Raw genomic sequence first — 20,013 nt, forward strand, 5'->3', positions numbered from 1 at the left:
ATAAAAGGTAACATAGCAAAGTTGTTATGGTCAAGCAACGTAAAAAAAAAACCAACAAAAAAACAGTTCCCTAATTGAAATAAGTACTGTTATGATCTTTGCTATTCAGTAAAATTAATTATTCTTAAAGTTGATATTAAAAATATGAGGTTTGAGTAAAAGAAACAGTTTCAAAAGCAGAATAAGGCAATTAAGTTGCATATTTCAAAGACTGATGAAGTGAAAAATTAAATAATTCGATATACTGAATGTTGAGCTAACACGGCCTTATTAAACAAGTATGAAAATATCTTTACTGAGTTACAAATACATATTTTGAAAAAGGTTTTCTTTCATGCTTCATACACACGAGAATAATTACAAACGTAAGTTTAATACAAGTGTTACTGATATTATTTTTATAAAGTAAGAAAACGTAACGTCATTCCATTTGCAATTTTAAGACCCTAGAATTTTTTATTTCCATTATTGAAATCAGGTTAATGTAACACATTTAACCGTGTTTGCACACAGATAGAGTTTTCAGGTTATAATTGCAAAACCAGCTTATTTCATTAAAAAAAAAAACTCTTTGAAAGCTCACTGTTACAGTAAGTGAATGCCCTTCGACAATGGATAAGTAAAATTCACCGAAGGTCCAGATATAGTGTTGTATTTTTGCAATAACTTTAACTTAGGCTGAAAATTCAGTATACCAACGTTTCCGCGGATTTATAAATAGGAATACTGTATTTCGTATTTCGTAACAGGACGGTGAAGCAAGCGTAAACTATTAACGTAATGTGCACGTTCACAAAAGGTGGATATTGAACACAGCTTGTAATCATTAAACAAAAAACTGAAATTTATCCTCACGGATGGTGTTGAGAACCCAAGGTACGTGATGTGCTACAGCTGTGTAGATGCCAGGTTGTTCAGCATAAGCACAGAATCCTCCTGTAGAAACTATCCCTACCAACTGCCAAGTGTTGTCTATTTTTGTCACTAGCGGTCCTCCACTATCTCCCTGAAATTAGAGAAAAAAAAATTGTATTCTAAAAATTTTAATTAAAATAAAGCCCGGCATGGCCAGGAGCTCAAAGCACCCGACTCATATTCTGAGAGTCGCGGGTTCGAATCTCCGTTTGCACTAAACATGGTCGCCCTTTCAGCCGTGGGGATGTTATAGTGTGCCGGTCAATCCCACTAGTCGTTGGTAAAAGAGTAGCCAAGAGTTGGAGGTGGGTGGTGATGACTAGCTACCTTCCCTCTGGTCTTACACTACTAAATTAAGGAAGGCTAGCGCAGATAGCCCTTGTGTAGCTTTGCGCGGAATTCCAAAACAAACAAATAAACCAATTAAAATAAAAGTGCAGAACAACGTTTCGACGTTCTTAGGTCATCTTCAGGTTAAGAAAGAGAGTTCGCAACTGACCATTGCTAGGCAAATGTCTTAGGAATGAGAGTGCAAACGGCTACGAGATTGTAGGGGGCATTGCAGTTAGATATTAAATTATTAATTAATATAGGTATAAAGGTGTCCCTTTCTATTGGTTCAACTTTGGTTTGAATTCTTGTATAAGTAGGGCTTCTTTGATTTTGCATTTGTTTGTATTTGTTTCTCTGCTTAATATGCTGGTGTTTTCTATGATTATGTTGTGCTTGTTCGATTTGCAGTATTAAAATAAGATGTGCGACGGTGTTTTCTTGAGAGAGAAAAATAATAACATTCTTTTTGTTTCGCTTTAACATGTTATGTTTCAGGGAAGTAATTTCTTTATTAACTTTTATCTACGTTTTATTTAAAAGACTTCACAGGTAAGTTTTTCGGAAAACACTTACACATATATAATGCATTAGAACTACATTCTTGCATTTTTTCAAGTTTCGTAGATAGTGTAGTTTCACCAAAAACCGATCGATTTGGTGAAAAGCTGTGCAACACCTCTTCCTGGCGCGAAATATTCATTCACTCAAATCACGAAGATGTGTTTAGAACAGATAATTTAAACTATCAAGATGATGGTACACATATGCCTTATGGCATTTAAAAATAGAGGAATATAAATAAATTCTAGCATCAGGACCATACAAAAAGATATCTACAACAAATTATACATCCGGAATTGTGAGGTAAGAGAAGTGTGGCATTTTATAGCAAATGAAAGTCAACGAACACAAAACAAGTGCACGTGCCCCAGATGACAACAAGCAACATAAGCATTCGTCTGGAAGCGAAATCTACAAGATATGGGCTTCTCAAAATAGTGTTTCCAGTCAGACCTCCCTTCAACCGTTGTATATTTCAAAACAGCTGGGCCCGACATGGCCAGGTGAGTTAAGGCGTTCGACTCGTAATCGGCGGGTCGCGAGTTCGAATCCCCGATGCACCAAACATGCTCGCTCTTTCAGCCGCGGGGGCGTTATAATGTTACGGTCAATCCGACTATTCGTTGGTAAAGGAATAGCCCAAGACTTGGCGGTGGGTGGTGATGACTAGCTGCCTTCCCTCTAGTCTAACACTGCTAAAGTAGGGACGGCTAGCGCAGATAGCCCTCGAGTAGTTTTGCGCGAATTTCAGAACAAACAAACAACCAAAACAGCTGAACAATGTAATGGGTTATTCATGCTCTTCCGTACGAAGACATACAGGCCAAGTGTTGAATTTTGGAAGCGGATGCTGAAAAACTGTCTTTTTCGTACATGAAATGGACTATGATAACCATTTAGGGAGGCGTAACGTATTTTTTGACATGAAATCTTTAGGAACGATGTTATTTAGAATGTAAACTTTGCTACGGGGTTGTGAAGTGTACTGTAACGACTTGGTGAATCTCCAAAATTATTAAAAAATAACGTACTCGACCTTTACGCGGTTATGAAGGATGAAATAAATAACAAATATAATGTTTATAGATTTGTTTTTTGGTAATTAATCTCAAAAGCTACGAAATGGGCGATCTGTGCTTTGTCCATCATGAGTGTCGAAAGCTGGTTTCTAGCGTTATAAGCCCGTAGAAGGAGGAACAATTCTATAGACGTCTGAAAGTATGCTTAAATATGTTATCTACTAATGTGTTTTTAGATTTTTTTTTTATTTCAGTGATTTGATTTATCAGAACAGTAATAGCTTGTGATTCAGTGTAGAACTTAAAAATTGCGTAAACCAGTCCAAGTTTTGGTGTTACCTACATTAGCCCATATGTCCATTTATTTTCAGCTACGAATTAATTATTATTTCATACGAAATCCTAATCGGGTTATATCCTACGTTTCGACTTTTGTTCTACTGATGCCTTTAGGAAGCTTTTGAGATGGAGTTTTACATATAAGAACAAGGGCCGGGATCCAGTTGTTTAGAAAGGCTAATTTGCTATATCTTCGCTCCATTGCCTATACAGTCAACTAACTCTTTTATTGCTTTCAATGGAGATCTCTAGGTCGACTTCAGGGACAATTTCATTAATAAGACGAATATAGGAGGCATTATTTTGTATCCATTTCTTTATGTCTTAAGATGTTGTACATAGTGTTTTTGGTTTCCACTGAATCATTAGGCGGATTGATACCTGGATACTACTTGCAATCGGCTCCTGAACATTATTCTCTCTTTGTTGTTTAATTGCCCTCTGTGTCTGTAATTCTATTTCTGTGGGGTATCCAATGCCATGGATTATCTTAGTAATTCTGTGCTCTTTCCCTTCTTCTTAGTATTTTCTTGTTCATTCTGTACGCTGAACGACCTGTAACCTTCGTTTCTTAGTGTGCTGAGGTGGATTGACCAGTACTTCAGGTACTTTCCGTTATCTATACGAGTTGCGTGACTTGGTAACCCTCACGTATAAGTTTTTTTCTTTTGTGCGTATGTTGTGAACTGTATCATTGGAGGCCCAGCATGGCCAGGTGGTTAGGAAGTTTGACAAGCAATCTGAGGATCACGGGTTCGAATCCCTGTTATACCAAAGATGATATCTCTTTCAGACGTGGGGGGCGTTATAATTTTATGATCAGTCCCAATATTGTGCTACCGCGACCCTCAGATTACGAGTCGAGCGCCCTAATCACCTGGCCATGCAAGTTTTAAAAATTGTGTCCATTATTTCAAACTTATCACACAATAACAGTCAGATATAGAAAAATATTTATCGTACATGTTTTTACATTTATTTCACTCCCACCCCATCCCAGTAGCACAGCGGTAAATCCGCAGGCTTACGATTAAGGGTTTCAATAGCTCATTGTGTGTAATTTTACGTTTGAAAACAAACAAAGCAAACTGCTTGTTTCATGAAAATTTATGTCTACAAGTGTATTTAAATAAACTTACGTTACAAGAACCGTGGCCGCCATCAGGAAAACCGGCACATATAATATTTCCATCGATACGGAAATCAGGACCATACCATTCCTGACACTGCCGCCTCGGTACCACCGGCACTGCTGCTTGTTTCAGAAGTAGCCCAAAACCGGTGCCTATGAAAAAGTTTATTTGTTCAAAATTAATCTATTTTAGGTTAAATACGAAGAACCAAAACCATATTTTTTTCTCTAATTTTCTAAATTCTAAACAGTTGAGACTGTATTCATATCGGTTTGCTGAGTATATTAAAGAAAATAGGATCTCATTTAAATTATTTTATGACTTGCTACGAGAGTAACATCTCAACTCCACTTATTGTCTTATAGTTAGAGTGACCCGGCATGGCCAGATGGTTAGAGCACTCCACTCGTAATCGGAGGGTCGCGAGTTCAAATCCCCGTCACACTAAATGTGCTCGCCCTTTCAGCCGTGGGAGCGTTATAATTTACGATCAATCCCAATATTCGTTGGTGAAATAGTAACCCAAGAGTTCAAGAATTAGCGGTGGGTGGTGATAACTAGCTGCCTTACACTACTAAATTAGGGACGGCTAGCGGAGATAACCCTCGTGTAGCTTTGCGTGAAATTAAAAATAACCAATCATATTCAGACTAAGACCAGTCCGGCATGGCCAAATGGTTACGTGGCGCTCAGCTCGTAATCTGAGGGTGGCGAGTTCGAATCCCGGTCGTACCAAACATGCTCGTCCTTTCAGCCGTGGGGTCGTTTTAATGTGACGGTCAATCCCACTGTTCATTGGTAAAAGCGTAGCCCAAACGTTGGCGGTGGATGGTGAGGACTAGCTGCCTTCTCTAGTAGTCTTACACTACTAAATGAGGGAGGACGGCTAACGCAAATAGCCCTCGTGTAGCTTTGCGCAAAATTCAAACCAAACCAAACCTACGTTCCTACAATTTCTAGGGGATTCTTTGGCGAGAGTGAGAGAGTTACAGACGTGTTCTCTCAACGCTAAAAATGAAAGATTGAATAGATAGGCTTCCCCAACTAATACAGCCGAAAAATATATATCCACTTACCAGTGCGATTGAATACAAAGACTACTACTGCAGCCGCGGCCACCTAAAGAAATCACTGACAACAGAGCGGGAAACCGCGTTTAAGATCTCACCTGGAGACTACAATCAGATCAGGACAAACTGTGGCAGACGGAAAAAGTACCGATGCCAAGTCAAGTCTTGTTGGTGGCAAATCGAAAAGTAATTTAACTAGTTCACCATTATTAGCACTATGTACTATAGTTAAAAAGGAACTTAGTACAGCAGAAAAAACAAATGAAAATAATGTAAGAAAAAGACGAAAAGTCAAAAGAAAAATTATTAAACTAACTAACTCCACGGAAAATTCCGAAAATGAAGAAGCAGTTGTTGTTACTAATACCGAGGTAGAGGTAGCTTCCCCTGCAATTAACATTAACAATAAAATAACTAACAATGTAAAAGAAATAGAAGTAAAAACAAACGCAGTGGATGGTGATAGATCTACCGAAAATAATATTGTGAAAATTTATATGCAAAAACGGCTCGTTTGGGTTGAGAAAATATTTTACATAGAAGAGCGAACAACGTTTCGACCTTCCAAAGAACGTTGTTCGCTCTTCTATGTAAAATATTTTCTCAACCCAAACGAGCCGTTTTTGCATATAAAGTTCTAAACAAGTGGGTTTCTCGACATCACTGAATATTGTGAAAAATACCATAGACAGTGAGCCAGATACCGAAGATCAAGAAGGCTTTATTACAGTCACATCAACAAAAAAAAACATTACAGAAAGAACAAAAAATAAGTAACAATATTGCACAAAAAACAAAACCACCACAATTCTCAATCATTATAGATGGTATTCCAGGCCAGTACAATCAACCCCTACCTGCGACAGAGGTTAAACGCTGCAAGCCGCACGTAACTATAGTTAATATCAAGCGTCTGCCCAGAGGCGGTGTCCTTGTTCAAGGACAAGACGCTGCTGACCTAAACAGATTAGTAAAAGAGTGGCCAGCAGATGCTTTCAAACCAGGTAAAATTAAAATCCACCTGCCAGGAAGTAAGCCGCAGCCTAAAGCCATTGTAGTAAAAGGGGTTCATCAAACCATTAACCTTGAATCACTTATACAAGCTTTAGACGAACAAGGCATTCCACATACCAATATACAGCGAATAATCTCAAAGAAACACAAGCACCCACAAATCTTATACGTATAGACATAGGCGACAGTTACAACATTCTAAAACTAATAAATAATGGAATAACGCTTTGGTATCAAAAATACCAAGTAGAACAGCTAAAAACTCCGGCAATTGTAATAACACAATGTTACAATTGCCAAAGGTATGGACATGTTTCTGCAGCCTGCTTAGCAACACCGAGATGCTGCGGCTGTGGCGGGGAACACCATACCAACACAGTTGGCTGTGTGGGTTTGACCACAGTTACAACTACAAAGAATGTGATAAATATAAACAAATAAAACAACGTATATATCAGATAAGAACATCATCATCAGAACAGAATCAACCAAATACAAACAGACAACCAAAAACAGACATATCAATAGAATTTAATAAAACAACTAAAACCACTTATGCAGAAATGTTAAAAGGAAAAGAACCCCACAAACAGCAAGAACAGAACATTATTACTCAGGATAAGAACACCTTAACACAAACACAAAAGCCACAAGAAAACAGCACGACCTTCCAAGAAACGAATACTAACACTCCAGATAAAACAAGCCTTTTTACAACCATAATCAAAAACATATTTACAGAATTTGTAACAGAATACACAAAACCGAACCAAACAACCAACTGCTTCGAATTACTTATTAATATCTCCAAAAAACACATCACACTCCACATACCCTACACAATATCAACACTTACTGGTTACATGCTCACAGCATAATGTTCACAGTAGTATATATCAACATCCAAGGTGCAATAGCTTCCAAGAAACAAGAGTTCGAAGACCTAATACAAGAAACTAACCCCCACCACATTATAATAGTAAGCCAAACTCTAATATACAATAACAATAGATTTAAAATACTAAATTATTCAACAATAAGGGAAGACAGAATAAATAAAAATGATGAAAACAGAGGCATTATACTGCTCTACAAAATGGAGCTATCAGTAATAGAAATTAAATTGAGCAGTAACACCGAACATGTTACTGTCGATATCCTGCAAAGAAATAAAACTAAAGTAACCATAGCAGGAATTTACTGCTCACCTAATAAACAACTAGATATAGCATTACTCAACAACGTCTTTTCCCACAACCAAAACTCCATAGTTATGGGTGACTTAAATAGTAAAAATATTAACTTTGGATGCCGGAGCTCAAACAACAATGGCAGAAGTCTATTACAGTTCATAGATGATAACAATATAATTTTATTAAATGATACCACCCCTACACATACAGCGTATGCCACTAACTCCAGTGACATACCAGACCTGTGTATGTGTACATATAATCTGAGCCAAAAAATAATAAAATTCCAAGTGGAAAAAGATGTTGACAGTGATCACCTTCCAATATATTGTGTCTTCAATCTCGCCCCCCATAAAAATATAACATTTAGGAAAGAAAAATTTAATTACAGAAAAGCAAATTGGAAAAATTACAAACAGGAATTAGACAACCTATTACCTAATAAAGTTATAAAAGAAGTTAAAACCAATATTGAAATGGATAACTACTGTCAAACAATTACGGAGTGCCTTCAGAAAGCAGCCAAGTTAACAATACCAAAACAACACCATAAAACAACAAACAACACATGGAAACCCACCGCAGAAATAATCAATCTAATCAAAAAACGAAGACAATTAAGAAGACAGTACATGATAACAATAGACAGAGAAACCAAAACGCAACTAAACAATATTAGAAATCACATCAGAACACAAATAAAACAACAAAAACAAGATAGATGGGACAACTACTGCTAAAAACTAAATGATAAAACTGACCCGAAAAAATTCTGGTCACATTTTAAAAGACTCACCAATGAAAATACAGTCACAAATAAATATCCTGCACTCGAACATAATAATACTATAGCACACACAAATAAAGAGATAGCCGAAGCTTTCAAAGATCAACTTCAAAATACTTTTAAAACTCACACTGATCCAGATATGGATACATATTTCTACAATAAAGTCACTAATCACATATTAAACAATAAACATCAATTTGAAACAATTTTTCCAATAAACATAACTGAAACAAATATAAGTTCCGACACAGATTATACAAGCACGTTACTAACAAATGAAATATCCCTTCAAGAACTACTCGAAGCAATAAAAAACCAAAAACAAAGCACCAGATGAAGATGAAATACAAGCTATCCTTCTAAAAAAGGGCTATCCGAAATTGTTTGACCACCTAAATTCACTTTTTAACCTATCTCTATCCTCAGGATACATACCAGTTTCTTGGAAGCTTGCAAATATATTAATGTTCCATAAGGAAGGAAAGCCAGCAAATAAACCTAATAGCTACCGACCAATCAGCCTGACCAGCTGTGTAGGCAAAATTCTTGAAAGAATAATCAGTAATAGACTTTCCACATTCTTGGAGATAACATCAAAATTACCAAAAGAACAAAATGGATTCAGGAAATTTAGACAAACGACAGACCACTTAATCAGATTAACCGAAACCATAATAGATAGCTTCAATAAAAAAGAATGTACTGTCGCTTGCTTCCTTGATATTTAGAAAGTATTCGACACTGTATGGCACGATGGTCTAAGGTTCCGAATGAATGAAATGGAACTACCGTGAGGAATTATTCGCTGGTTATCTAACTTTTTGGAAAATAGAAAGTGTAGAGTAAATGTTGAAGGAACATTTTCTGAATACTTTACTCCTGAAGCTGGTGACCCTCAGGGAGGGGTGGTTAGCCCTATACTCTTCATCATGTATGTAAACAATACGCTATTGAAGGATCCGAATTATGGATTCTCTTCACAGTTCGCAGATGATGTGGCAGTCTGGAAAAGTGCCGCAACACCCACAATTGCAGCCAGTAACATACAACCGCAACTAAATAGAATAAGGTAATACTGTCAAAAATATAGAATAAAAATAAATACAGCAAAAACACAACTCGTAGTCTTTACGAAATTGACAAAACACAAAACAAAACAGCCAGAATTATATATGAATTGCACACTACTTCAGACTGTCCCATCGGCAAAATTTTTAGGTCTGACCTATGATTCAAAACTAAAAACTTAAAAAAAGGAAGAGGTCATAGAGAACCTGACCCTCCAGGATATGAACTTTTCTTACCCAAACACCGACAGAGATTCAGACAGAGATTACAATTTCGAATGAGAGTGAAAGCATTAGAACATTGATTTTTTCGTGAGTTGACAAGAATGATAAATTGGCTAGGCTAGAAGACAGTTTAGAAACTATGGAAATGTCATCAGTTTCTACATGAATTTTATTATTAAGCATAAAATATTTTTGTTGGTTATTTAATAAATATTGTTTTAAAAACTTTTATCTCTTTCTATTCTATAAAGCTAATTCATTAAACTATGAACCGTTTTAATGAACATACAGAAAGCTTTATGAAGTATAAAAAATGATATCGTGTAACAATTTCTATCAGAAAAGTTTCTAAAATATTCAATATAAAGTCGAAATAATAATGCTTATATGGATAATAATAATAATAATAAGATATTGCTTTGATAGGAGACTTTATCTACCAAAAATATCCAAATCGATAAAATACTAATTTCGTATTCATTGTAGTTTAAAAGTTGTGTATAGTTTTCCCACGATATTTTAATAAATTTACCTCTGGCATGCCCCCAGCCGGTAACGTGACATATGGTACCTGGTGGAATTTCCAAACTAGGCTTAGGCAAACATATCGGCTGGACAAATGAGGTGAACGTGACTGGGGCATTCAACCTTACTAGTGCTATATCCCTGGCCTCCTGTAAGGGTTAAATATGTCAGAATTTAAGGTCTAACTTAGTCATTGTATCCTTCACTGAAACTTAAAAACTAAAGCAACCTACGTATTTCAAGTGTTAAAGCAATGTCTCAAACAGGATCGTTTGACAACAAGTTTGCATTTCATATTTGCTCCCGAATCGTGAGACTTATTTGGCACTTTTATTGTTTACTGTAACGTGAAGATTCTCTACACAAGTTTAATTTTAAAAGCACATTTTATTGAAACTATAAAACCATTTCACATCAAATATTAAAGTATTATAATATTAAATATCAAAATGGACTTCAGTTTAAGTAGCAAGCTATTTAAAACAAAAATAATTTACTTATATACTCATTAACATTCCTAATGAACTTGGTATTTTAGGTAATTTTATGAACAGAAGCTGTTCAATTAAGTAATACTTTAATAAATATGATCAGAAACCATAAAAAAGCTTCTTCTCATCTGAAAAAAAAGTATCTTAACCCTTTTAATATGGGTGGATCAATTTCCGAAAGTGACCATAAAGCAGTTATAATATAAAAGGCACTCGTACATAATATATCAGAGTTTTTAATTAATTATTTGCTTGCGTATATTTTACTCTCGAATGTTGACTATTCAAGATGTGAAGTAATTGTTATTTTACAATTAAAAATACTTTTATAATCAGAAAAATTGTCCAATTTCGCATTTGAATGTGCGCCCAATAACAATTAACGAAGCTGAACATGGTTTATGAATCAGCGCGCTCGGTATGTGAATTCGAGAGTTCCAGTTTGCGCTCCATTTCCGAAAAAGTGTGCTCCGATTCTTGGTGCTGTAACCATACAATAGTTGGTGATTGGAGATAGCGGTGTTTCACTGATGTCATCATATGTAATTTTTCCAGATTTTTAGCATATTTTGACGAGTTGAACTAGTTACGACAGTTGCTACTCGTACCTTATACAAGAATTACATCGCATAATTTTAAACTAACAAGAGTTTATGAAGTTTCTTCGTATCCAGATTTTTAACAATATAAGTCCGTAAACTTAATGCTGATCCACTGAGAACGAGTTTATGGAAATAGCGTGTTCTTTCTCTCTCTCTCTGGCCCGGCCTCGTAATCTGAGGGTCGCGGGTTCGAATCCCCGTCACACCAAACATGCTCGACCTTTCAACCGTGAGAGCGTTATAATGTATCATCCAGTCCCACTATTCGTCGGTAAGAGAGTAGCCCAAGAGTTGGCGGTTGGTGGTAATGGCCTTCCTTCTAGTCTTACACTGCTATATTAGAGACGGCTAACGCAGATAGTCCTCGAGTAGCTTTGCGTGAAATTCAAAAAAAAAAAAAAACAATCACGAGATATATTTAAAAATAGTGTTACTCTTTCTGCATAACAAAAGTTTATTTATTTTCTATCCCAGGTAAAATAATTACTTGATATAATATGGACCTTTTGTATAATCAAATATCAGATTTCGTAACTTTAGGTCTGGCATGACCTGGTGGTTAGAGCACTAGACATGCAATCTTGTTGTAGGTGTTCTTTCTGGGTGGTTTTGTTACCCAGCATTGGTCCATGTGCTTTTATTTTTCGATGCCTATAATTATTTGGGCTCATGGATGCAAATTGTGGTTTTCTGAGCAAGGGGGAGCAGGATGTGTTTTGATGCTTTACTGATTTGGAAAGAAGAAATGAGCCAACACCAAAAACAGAGATCCAGAGAGGTTGGTGAGGATAGTAAAAATAATGTATGGTATAGAATATACAGTAGTAAAAATGTGACGTATTAATTGGATGGCTCAAAGTTAAGAAAGGTCTACATTACGTATCGGCTTTAAGTTATTTCATGTTTGTGATAATATTGGGTGTTTTCGGTGAGGAATCAAAGAGGGAAATAGGTTGGGACTTCTTATTTGCGGACTATCTGATTATAACACTCTAAAAAGAGGAAGAGTTGTAGTGAATGTGCAATATGTGGCAGACAAATATAGCAAGAGGTTCGTTAAAGATAAACGCCATAAAAACAGAAGTAATGATAAGCAGTAGAGGGGAAATAGTAGAGTTGTAGATAAAGGACAGGAGCAACTTTGATATAAACCAATCAAATGAACTTCGATATCAAGGCTCCAAATGAAGGAGGCTGCGAAGTGGTAGAAAAGGAAAGAGTATGAGCTTGATGGAATTCTCTGGGGTGTTCTTTGAAAAGAAAATGTCACTTAATCTTAACAGCAAAATTTGCAAAAGAGTAGATGGGCCAATTCTGCTTCACGGAGTAGAAACGTGGGTCACAGGAAGAAAGTAAGAGGGAATTTTAGAAAGAATTGAGATGATATTGTTAATATGGATGCTTGGAATATCGTTGAGAAAAAGAATAAAGAATGATAACATCAGAATAAGATCAAGAATCTGTAAGATCATAGATAAGGTTAGAGTAACAAAACTGAAATGGTTTGATCATTTAGTAAGAAGTGAAGAAGGATGTGCAGTGAGAAGAGCATTATAACTGACAGTTGAAGGACAAAGAAGTATTGGAAGACACAGAAAATGAGATTGGAAGACGTGGTGGGCAGGGATATGAGGGAGATTGGTGCAATTAGAAGTGATACAAAGAATCATCATCTATCAAGAAGAAATACCTGAGCAAGTGATCCCACACCAAAATGGGTTTGGATTGTTTTGAGTTTCGCGCAAAGCTACACGAGGGCTATCTGCGCTAGTCATCCTTAATTTAGCAGTATAAGATTAGAGGAAAGGCAGCTAGTCATCACCACCCACCGCTAACTTTTGGGCTACTCTTTTACTAACGAATAGTGGGATTGATCGTTACATTATAATGTCCCCACGCTGACAGGACGAGCATGTTTGGTGTGACGGGGATTCGAACCCGCAACCCTCAGATTACGTGTCCATTGTCTTAACCACCAGGCCACGCAGGGCCAGTTATTGTTTGAAGTTAAGCACAATATTACACAATGGACTATCTGTGCTCTGCTCACTACGAGTATCGAAACCCTGATTTTAGCATTGCAAGTTTGCATACATACTGCTCTATCGCTATGGGGCTAATGGACAAAGATCCTGATGTTTCTACCTTAGAATTATCGATGTTGACAAAATAAAAAACCGAAATGAACATTTCTTTTATATTTTGAAATATATAACTCTTAAAATATTCTTACGTTCCATGGTTCTAGTCCTTTAAACCCTGGATGAGAGTAAATTGTGTCAACGTATCGGATTTGTTCAGATGCATCGTGAATTAACTTACTGTACTTTCCAATGTGCACTCTCCAAGACTTCCTATCAGAATACCTGCATGTAACACATATAATACTGAAACACATATAAATATACAATATAAACTTCGAACATACGCTATAGCTTTTTAACGAATTTAGAAAGTATATGGATTTCAACCTGATCAAATAAATGTTAAAGCCGTATTATTATGCCATTTTACATTTTTTTCATAATAATACGTTTAAATTAATAAAAAAGGCGCCAAAAGAGAGGACTGAAAGACGTGACAATTAAATGCAGTTGAAATCAGACAAAAAATAAAAGTTGAATGTTAACACAGCATAAAATGTTTGCAAGTTTTTGTTTGTACAACGTAAAGCCATTAATATAGAAATCTGTAACACAAAAGTAACATTAACTACGAAAATTTAAAATGATATATTAATTAAGCCTAATCGATAGTTAGTTTGGACAGTGTATCATCCATAATTATTAGAGACAAATTGCTCATGAGAAACATTTTACACAGCATATAATTTACTACTTCAAGCTTAAAAATAAGTAAAGGTTGCACATAGCTTCACCGTTAGATAATGTTTGTGTTCTTTGCCAGCTGGCTGGCTTCATTATAGTAAACTGACTTTACTATAAGAAGAATCGTATCCATACAGGATAAGAACAAAAGTAATAATCATAAAATATTACACTTCAAAGTCATAGGTCCTAGTGCAGTATCTATCAATCCTTAGATTATCTACATCGATGAATATCCTAAATCATATCAACAAGGCAAACAACTCCGACTTATATCAACTTTTACAAATGTCTGTACCACCCCTTGAAACTGTAGTTATTCATTCTAAGGAGAGGACACACACACAAAACCAGAATTACATGATATAACCATTGTCATATGCTACCTCTTTTCAAGTGAAATGATCAATTTACGTTTGCGACCTTTCTGCATCAAATAATGTGCATGCAATAACTACACAGAGAATATCGACATGAAAATTTAAAAAGGTACACGGATATAGATACATTAAAAACTATGATATGCTTAGGAAAACAGATGATAGAAAGCCAGCCAACATGAATTTTTGTGAATTTTCAAACAACACCAAGAGAACGCCTCCAAATAAACAACGGTGACAATTATATAACAAAAATCCGTCATTTCTAATGTTTAATGTCAAAAACTTATTTATTTCACTTTTAAATGATAATCATAACACATTTCCTATAAAAAATATCAGCCATTGTCTAATCATGATGTTTTCATTTTTCAGTATCAACATTCTTTAACCCTCTTACAACGCCCAAATCAGGGGTTTGATTCCTTCGGTGAACTTGGTAGGTAGTTCGTTGTGACTTTGTTATAAGAAAACAAAACACACTTTAACCCTCAACATTTGCGCGGCATGGCCAGGTGGTTAAGGCACTTCACTCGTAATCCGAGGGTCGCGGGTTCGCCCTTTTAGTCGTGGGGGCGTTATAACGTGACGGTCAATCCCACTATTCGTTTGTAAAAGAGTTGGCGGTGGGTGGTGATGAATAGCTGCCTTCTCTTACACTGCTAAATTAGCGAAAGATAGCACAAATAGCCCTCGTGTAGCGTTGCGCGAAATTCAAAACAAACCCAATGAACCAATCCTCAACATTACATCCCCTAGCGGCTTAGTCGTAAAGTTAAGGGCTTACAATGCTTAAATTTGCCCAAGAATATAACAGCATAAAATTTTCATTGTGCAGTTTTGTTTTTAACAAAAAAATAAATAACAAATAAACCGACGAGCTAAAATTACTTTTAAGATTACCTGCGAAAGCAGTGTGCTGCAGTTAAAAACCACTGAGAGTTAATAATGGCACCACCACAAATGTGACCGAATGGTTCGAGTTTCCAAATTCGAAGAGAAACTTGCCAAGGCCAACTTCCAGGAATGGCATCACGACCTCCAACAATCCGTTCATTTCCAAGAGCAGGCTTGATATCTGGTTGTCCACAGGGCACGTCAAAACTTAAATTTTGGCCTAGGTGTTTCAAACAGAACATAACATTTCACTTTACTCTTAGACTAAATAAATAAGGTTTCAAACAAAGATGTGTAATCATATTGTTTTTTTGTTTCCATATATATATATTGAAATGAATCATTCATGAAATACGTGGTATGATTGGATCCGGTCACTGAGTTACTGGACATTTCGTTATCGCCATATTGTTAATACTAGGACAATTTGTGATGGATTTATTCTAGTTACACCCTTTTCGTGACATGGTAGTTCCTGTTACGAATACTGATTTTGTGATAGGTAGTGTGTTAAACACAAAATTGATTGGTGAGAATATTAAAAAAATAACAGATCAATTATAATTATTTGGAGACCATTCAAAAATTACATAACGTTATGTGGTGAGAGAGTGTCTAATCCTATATTACAATATTTTATAGGTAGTAGATGTGGTCATTAACAGTGCTACTTATAACATAAATTACAGTGAATATGATTTAGGCTTACAAAAATATTTATTATAAGTTAACATATTTGATTTGAATTCAAAATACTTTTAATAGCTGGAACATCTGCAAACATAATATATGTATCATAGGGTTAATCTAGTTAGTAATAAAAATCACATATCGCAAAAAAACAACACTTGTAACGCAACCTTTCTTAACGATGTGACAAAAACTAGATCCTGTAACAAAATGTTTCCTCCTAATAACAGGCCCGGCATGGCCAGGTGGTTAAGGCATTCGACTCGTAATCTGAGGGTCGCAGGTTTGAATCCCCGTCACACGAAACATGCTCGCTATTTCAGACGTGGGGGCGTTGGTAAAAGAGTAACTCAAGAGTTGTCGGTGGTTGGCGATGACTAGCTGCCTTCCCTCTAGTTACACTGCTAAATTAGGGACGGCTATCGCAGATAGCATTCGTGTAGCTTTGCGCGAAATTCAAAACAAGCCAAACAAATCGTAATAATAAGTCCATACCACAAAATGTCCTTAAAGAAATGTCTCAGACTCGTCTGTAGTATCAACAGATGTTCGGTCAAGACATTTGTATGAAGACTGTGTATTGGAATGAAACCGTTAAAACAATACAATTTTTAGCTATCTTCTATTTCAGCTTTCAAGTAATATCGAAATCCAAGAAGCTGCTACACGATTGTATTTGAACTGAATTCACATTTGATGCTTCGTTAGTCTTAAACACAACATGATAACTGAATGCAAGAATTACGTTTGTTCTAAAGAGGTCATACAGAGTTAATTATTTCTTATCATAAATGTTTTAACAAGCTATAATTTATTTAAATGTAAAGCTTTAGCTATCACAAAACTAGACGCTGATATCATTTGTTTGAAATATTGTTATGAGCTATATTTGCTTTTTAATGTTTTAACTTGGTTGCTACCTGGCTAGAAAATTTTAATATGATAGTCCTACAAAGCTCTAAAAGCTTTGGGATTAAAATGTTCTAGTAAACCCAAGGAATAGACTAGAAATATCAGGTCTGGGTGGATCGATAAGCCGTGAAGTTGTACAAGTCACTTTATTTTTATGTTAGTCTAGTACAGTTAGCGCGGCTGTAAATATGGTATACGAGTTAGTAACCTTGGTATTCATGCTTGTAGAAACGTAAAAGAGGATAGTTGTTATTTGTTATTAAACACAAAGCTACACAAGGGGCTGTGTTATGCCCAAGAAGGGCAATGAAGCCCAGTTTCTAGCAGTATAAGTCTGCAGACATATAGCTGTGCCACTAAGGGGAGGGGGATGTAAAAACAAGGAAATAAACTAATTAGTTATCATTATATTAACTGAACGTTAAATTATTTTCCCCAAATAACTAAAAATAGCCCACCAATAAAAAAACAAGGTTACAGCCATAAGTTTGTTGACAATAGAAGAACTCTAAACGTAACTGAACGTTTACTTAAGACCTGCTAAAGGCTTGTAATGAAACATAACTGGACTGTACATGCAATTTAAATAAATTATTATATTCAAAACTATGTAGAAACTTGTCAAATAATTATAGGAAGCTATTTAGTTATCGAAAAATAACTTACTTTTTCAAACTATAGAAACATCGGAAAATGGAAATTATAATTATTGTTGATAATTTCGTTCATACTTTTTGTTGCTACCATTATGTGCTACGTATATCATTGGGCTATAAGTAGTCTTGTGAATAAAGAGAATGGATAGTTTCGGCATGATTGCTTCTTTGAGTGTAATGTGATGTTTAAAGTCCATAAAAGTAGAGTTTAGCCTAATCATCAAACAGAAATTTAAGTCGAAAAATATGTAAAAGTACTTTTTTTGATAAGCAATAATTACACTATGTAACATTTTCACTTTTTCTTGTTCCTGGGCAGAAAGTGTTATTTCCCAATTGCTTATGCCTAAAGTAAATGGAAAAGACCTATTTTTCTCTTTATACTTTGCTTTTGTGACCTGGGTAATGAAATTTTCAAATTTACTCATTTTCCACAACATTCCAGGTATATGCAGTGCTGAGTAGCTGATAGAGAATTTTCATAAACTTTCTAGAATGTTGTAGAACATACGAGAATTTTCAAGAACCTTTTAGAGTTTTCTATAGTAATATATACACAGGGGTTCACCACTCACCACTTCAGTTTAGTTCTAGCTGCCCAAGTGACCACATAGACATATCTGATTTTATCACAGATAACATCAAGAAGCTGCAAGCATTCTCCAGACGCATTCTGCTATGTATATGGCCAATTTATCAAAACAAAAGCGAAAACGTATTCTGTGACAGCATCTGCTAAAATGTGTGAAGCCTACAAGACATATTTCGGCATGTCTATCGGGATCAAAACAAACCTTGGGCACTTCATTTTACCTATGAGCACTGTAACAAAACTCTAAAAGGTAAGATGGACAATTTTTACTTTCTTGAATAGCAAGATTTTATATCATATAAATTTTAGACCTTTAAAATTTAAATATCTACTGAACCTCCAGAAGATGTTGTTCCCATCATTGCACATAATATTGGGTCTTATGAAACAATTTGTCACAGCTCTTGATAAGAAGTCTGCAGCCTTCAAGTACTTTTGACTTCTTTCCTAAGATGTCTGAGGCAAAGGTCAAAGCTGGTTTCTTGGACCACAAATAAAGAAGATCCTGGAGTGCACAGAATTCCCCAAGAAGCTCAGTAGGAAGGAAAAAAGCTTGGGACAGCTTTGTTGCAGTGGGTTGGGGCTTCTTTGTCAACCACAAGGCCGAAAATTATATGGGACTGGTCAAGGCTCTAGTGAAGAACAATGGCAAAATGGCTGCAGGATGTCCCTGAAAGTCCATATCCTTGATGCTCATCTTGATAAATTCAAGGAAAACATGGGAACATACTCAGAGGAGCAAGGTGAGTACTTTACCAAGATATACTGAACTTTGAACACCGCTACCAAGGAGCGTATAATGGAAACATGATGGAAGACTATATTTAGGTGCTGATACGTGAAAGTGATTTACATTACAGTCGCAAATTTCGAAAAACTACTCACTTCTAAACATTTTTGATCATTTTTGTATAACTTTAGTATAAATACATGTAAATCTTGATTTATATGTTGTTTTATTCAGACCTTATGTAAATGAAAATGTGCAAATTTGCCCGTTTTTACATAAAAATTTCATTATCCAGGTCAGAAAAGCAAAGTTTGAAGGGAATAATGTCCATTTTCTGTACTTTTACAACATAAGCAATTAAGAAATAACACATACTATCCAGGAACAAAATTTGTATTACATAGTGTTATTACAAGTTTAGAAAGAACTTGGTGATGTAAAGGAAAATTTCCATTTCACAGAAACAGATAAAAGGAAGTAAAACGTTTTATTTTACTTAAATTATAGCAATATAAATGTATATACCACAGTTTTCTTCGTCCGTACCATCCCCACAATCATCTACTCCATCGCAAACCAAAACGCTCGAGATACAGTTACTATGGTGATGGCAAGAAATCTGATCACGATCACATTTCACTAAAATAAACAAACAAAATTGAACCAAGTCAGCCTTGTAATAAATAAAAAACACGTTAGGCCTAATAATTACGGAGTTATTTCTATTAGGCCTAATAATTATGGAGTTGTTTCTACGCTACGTAAGCAGCTCTTTTAAATAATCAGTTTTGTTTCTTCACAATATATGTATTTGAAAAAAAAGGTGCTCAGATACTGTACATTAAAAAAACAGTAGCTGTATTAGTTATCCCAGTTTTTAAAAAAATAGATAAAAACAGACGAAAGTAGCTTACAACAACAAAAAATCAACACCGACAAAAGAAATAAATGAAGTTTGATTATTTGATGTGAGTTGATTCACATAGAATTAAGAATATATCATAAATACACATTAAAATCATGGAAATGTAGGAGCATTTCGTGCGTATAT

The 20,013-nt window shown here is 35.5% G+C and overlaps 1 protein-coding gene across 2 annotated transcripts in view; it reads right to left on the bottom strand.

The window, feature by feature from the left end:
* Positions 1-299: 299 nt before the first annotated feature.
* LOC143222123 (chymotrypsinogen B-like) overlaps positions 300-20,013 on the bottom strand; it is a 29,764-nt gene continuing 10,050 nt past the window's right edge. Inside the window, exons 4-9 of one of the 2 annotated variants that reach the window (XM_076448114.1) lie at positions 19,488-19,601; positions 15,389-15,602; positions 13,511-13,643; positions 10,192-10,333; positions 4,307-4,452; positions 300-1,006 (exon numbers count right to left, since the gene is read on the bottom strand). In XM_076448114.1, coding sequence (XP_076304229.1) covers positions 827-1,006; positions 4,307-4,452; positions 10,192-10,333; positions 13,511-13,643; positions 15,389-15,602; positions 19,488-19,601 — 929 coding nt within the window. In that variant the 3' untranslated portion in view covers positions 300-826. The remainder of the gene's footprint in view (positions 1,007-4,306; positions 4,453-10,191; positions 10,334-13,510; positions 13,644-15,388; positions 15,603-19,487; positions 19,602-20,013) is intronic. The other variant, XM_076448115.1, reaches the window with a different exon arrangement.

The sequence above is a fragment of the Tachypleus tridentatus genome, chromosome 8 (assembly GCF_004210375.1).
Source record: "Tachypleus tridentatus isolate NWPU-2018 chromosome 8, ASM421037v1, whole genome shotgun sequence".
NCBI lineage: Eukaryota > Metazoa > Arthropoda > Merostomata > Xiphosura > Limulidae > Tachypleus > Tachypleus tridentatus.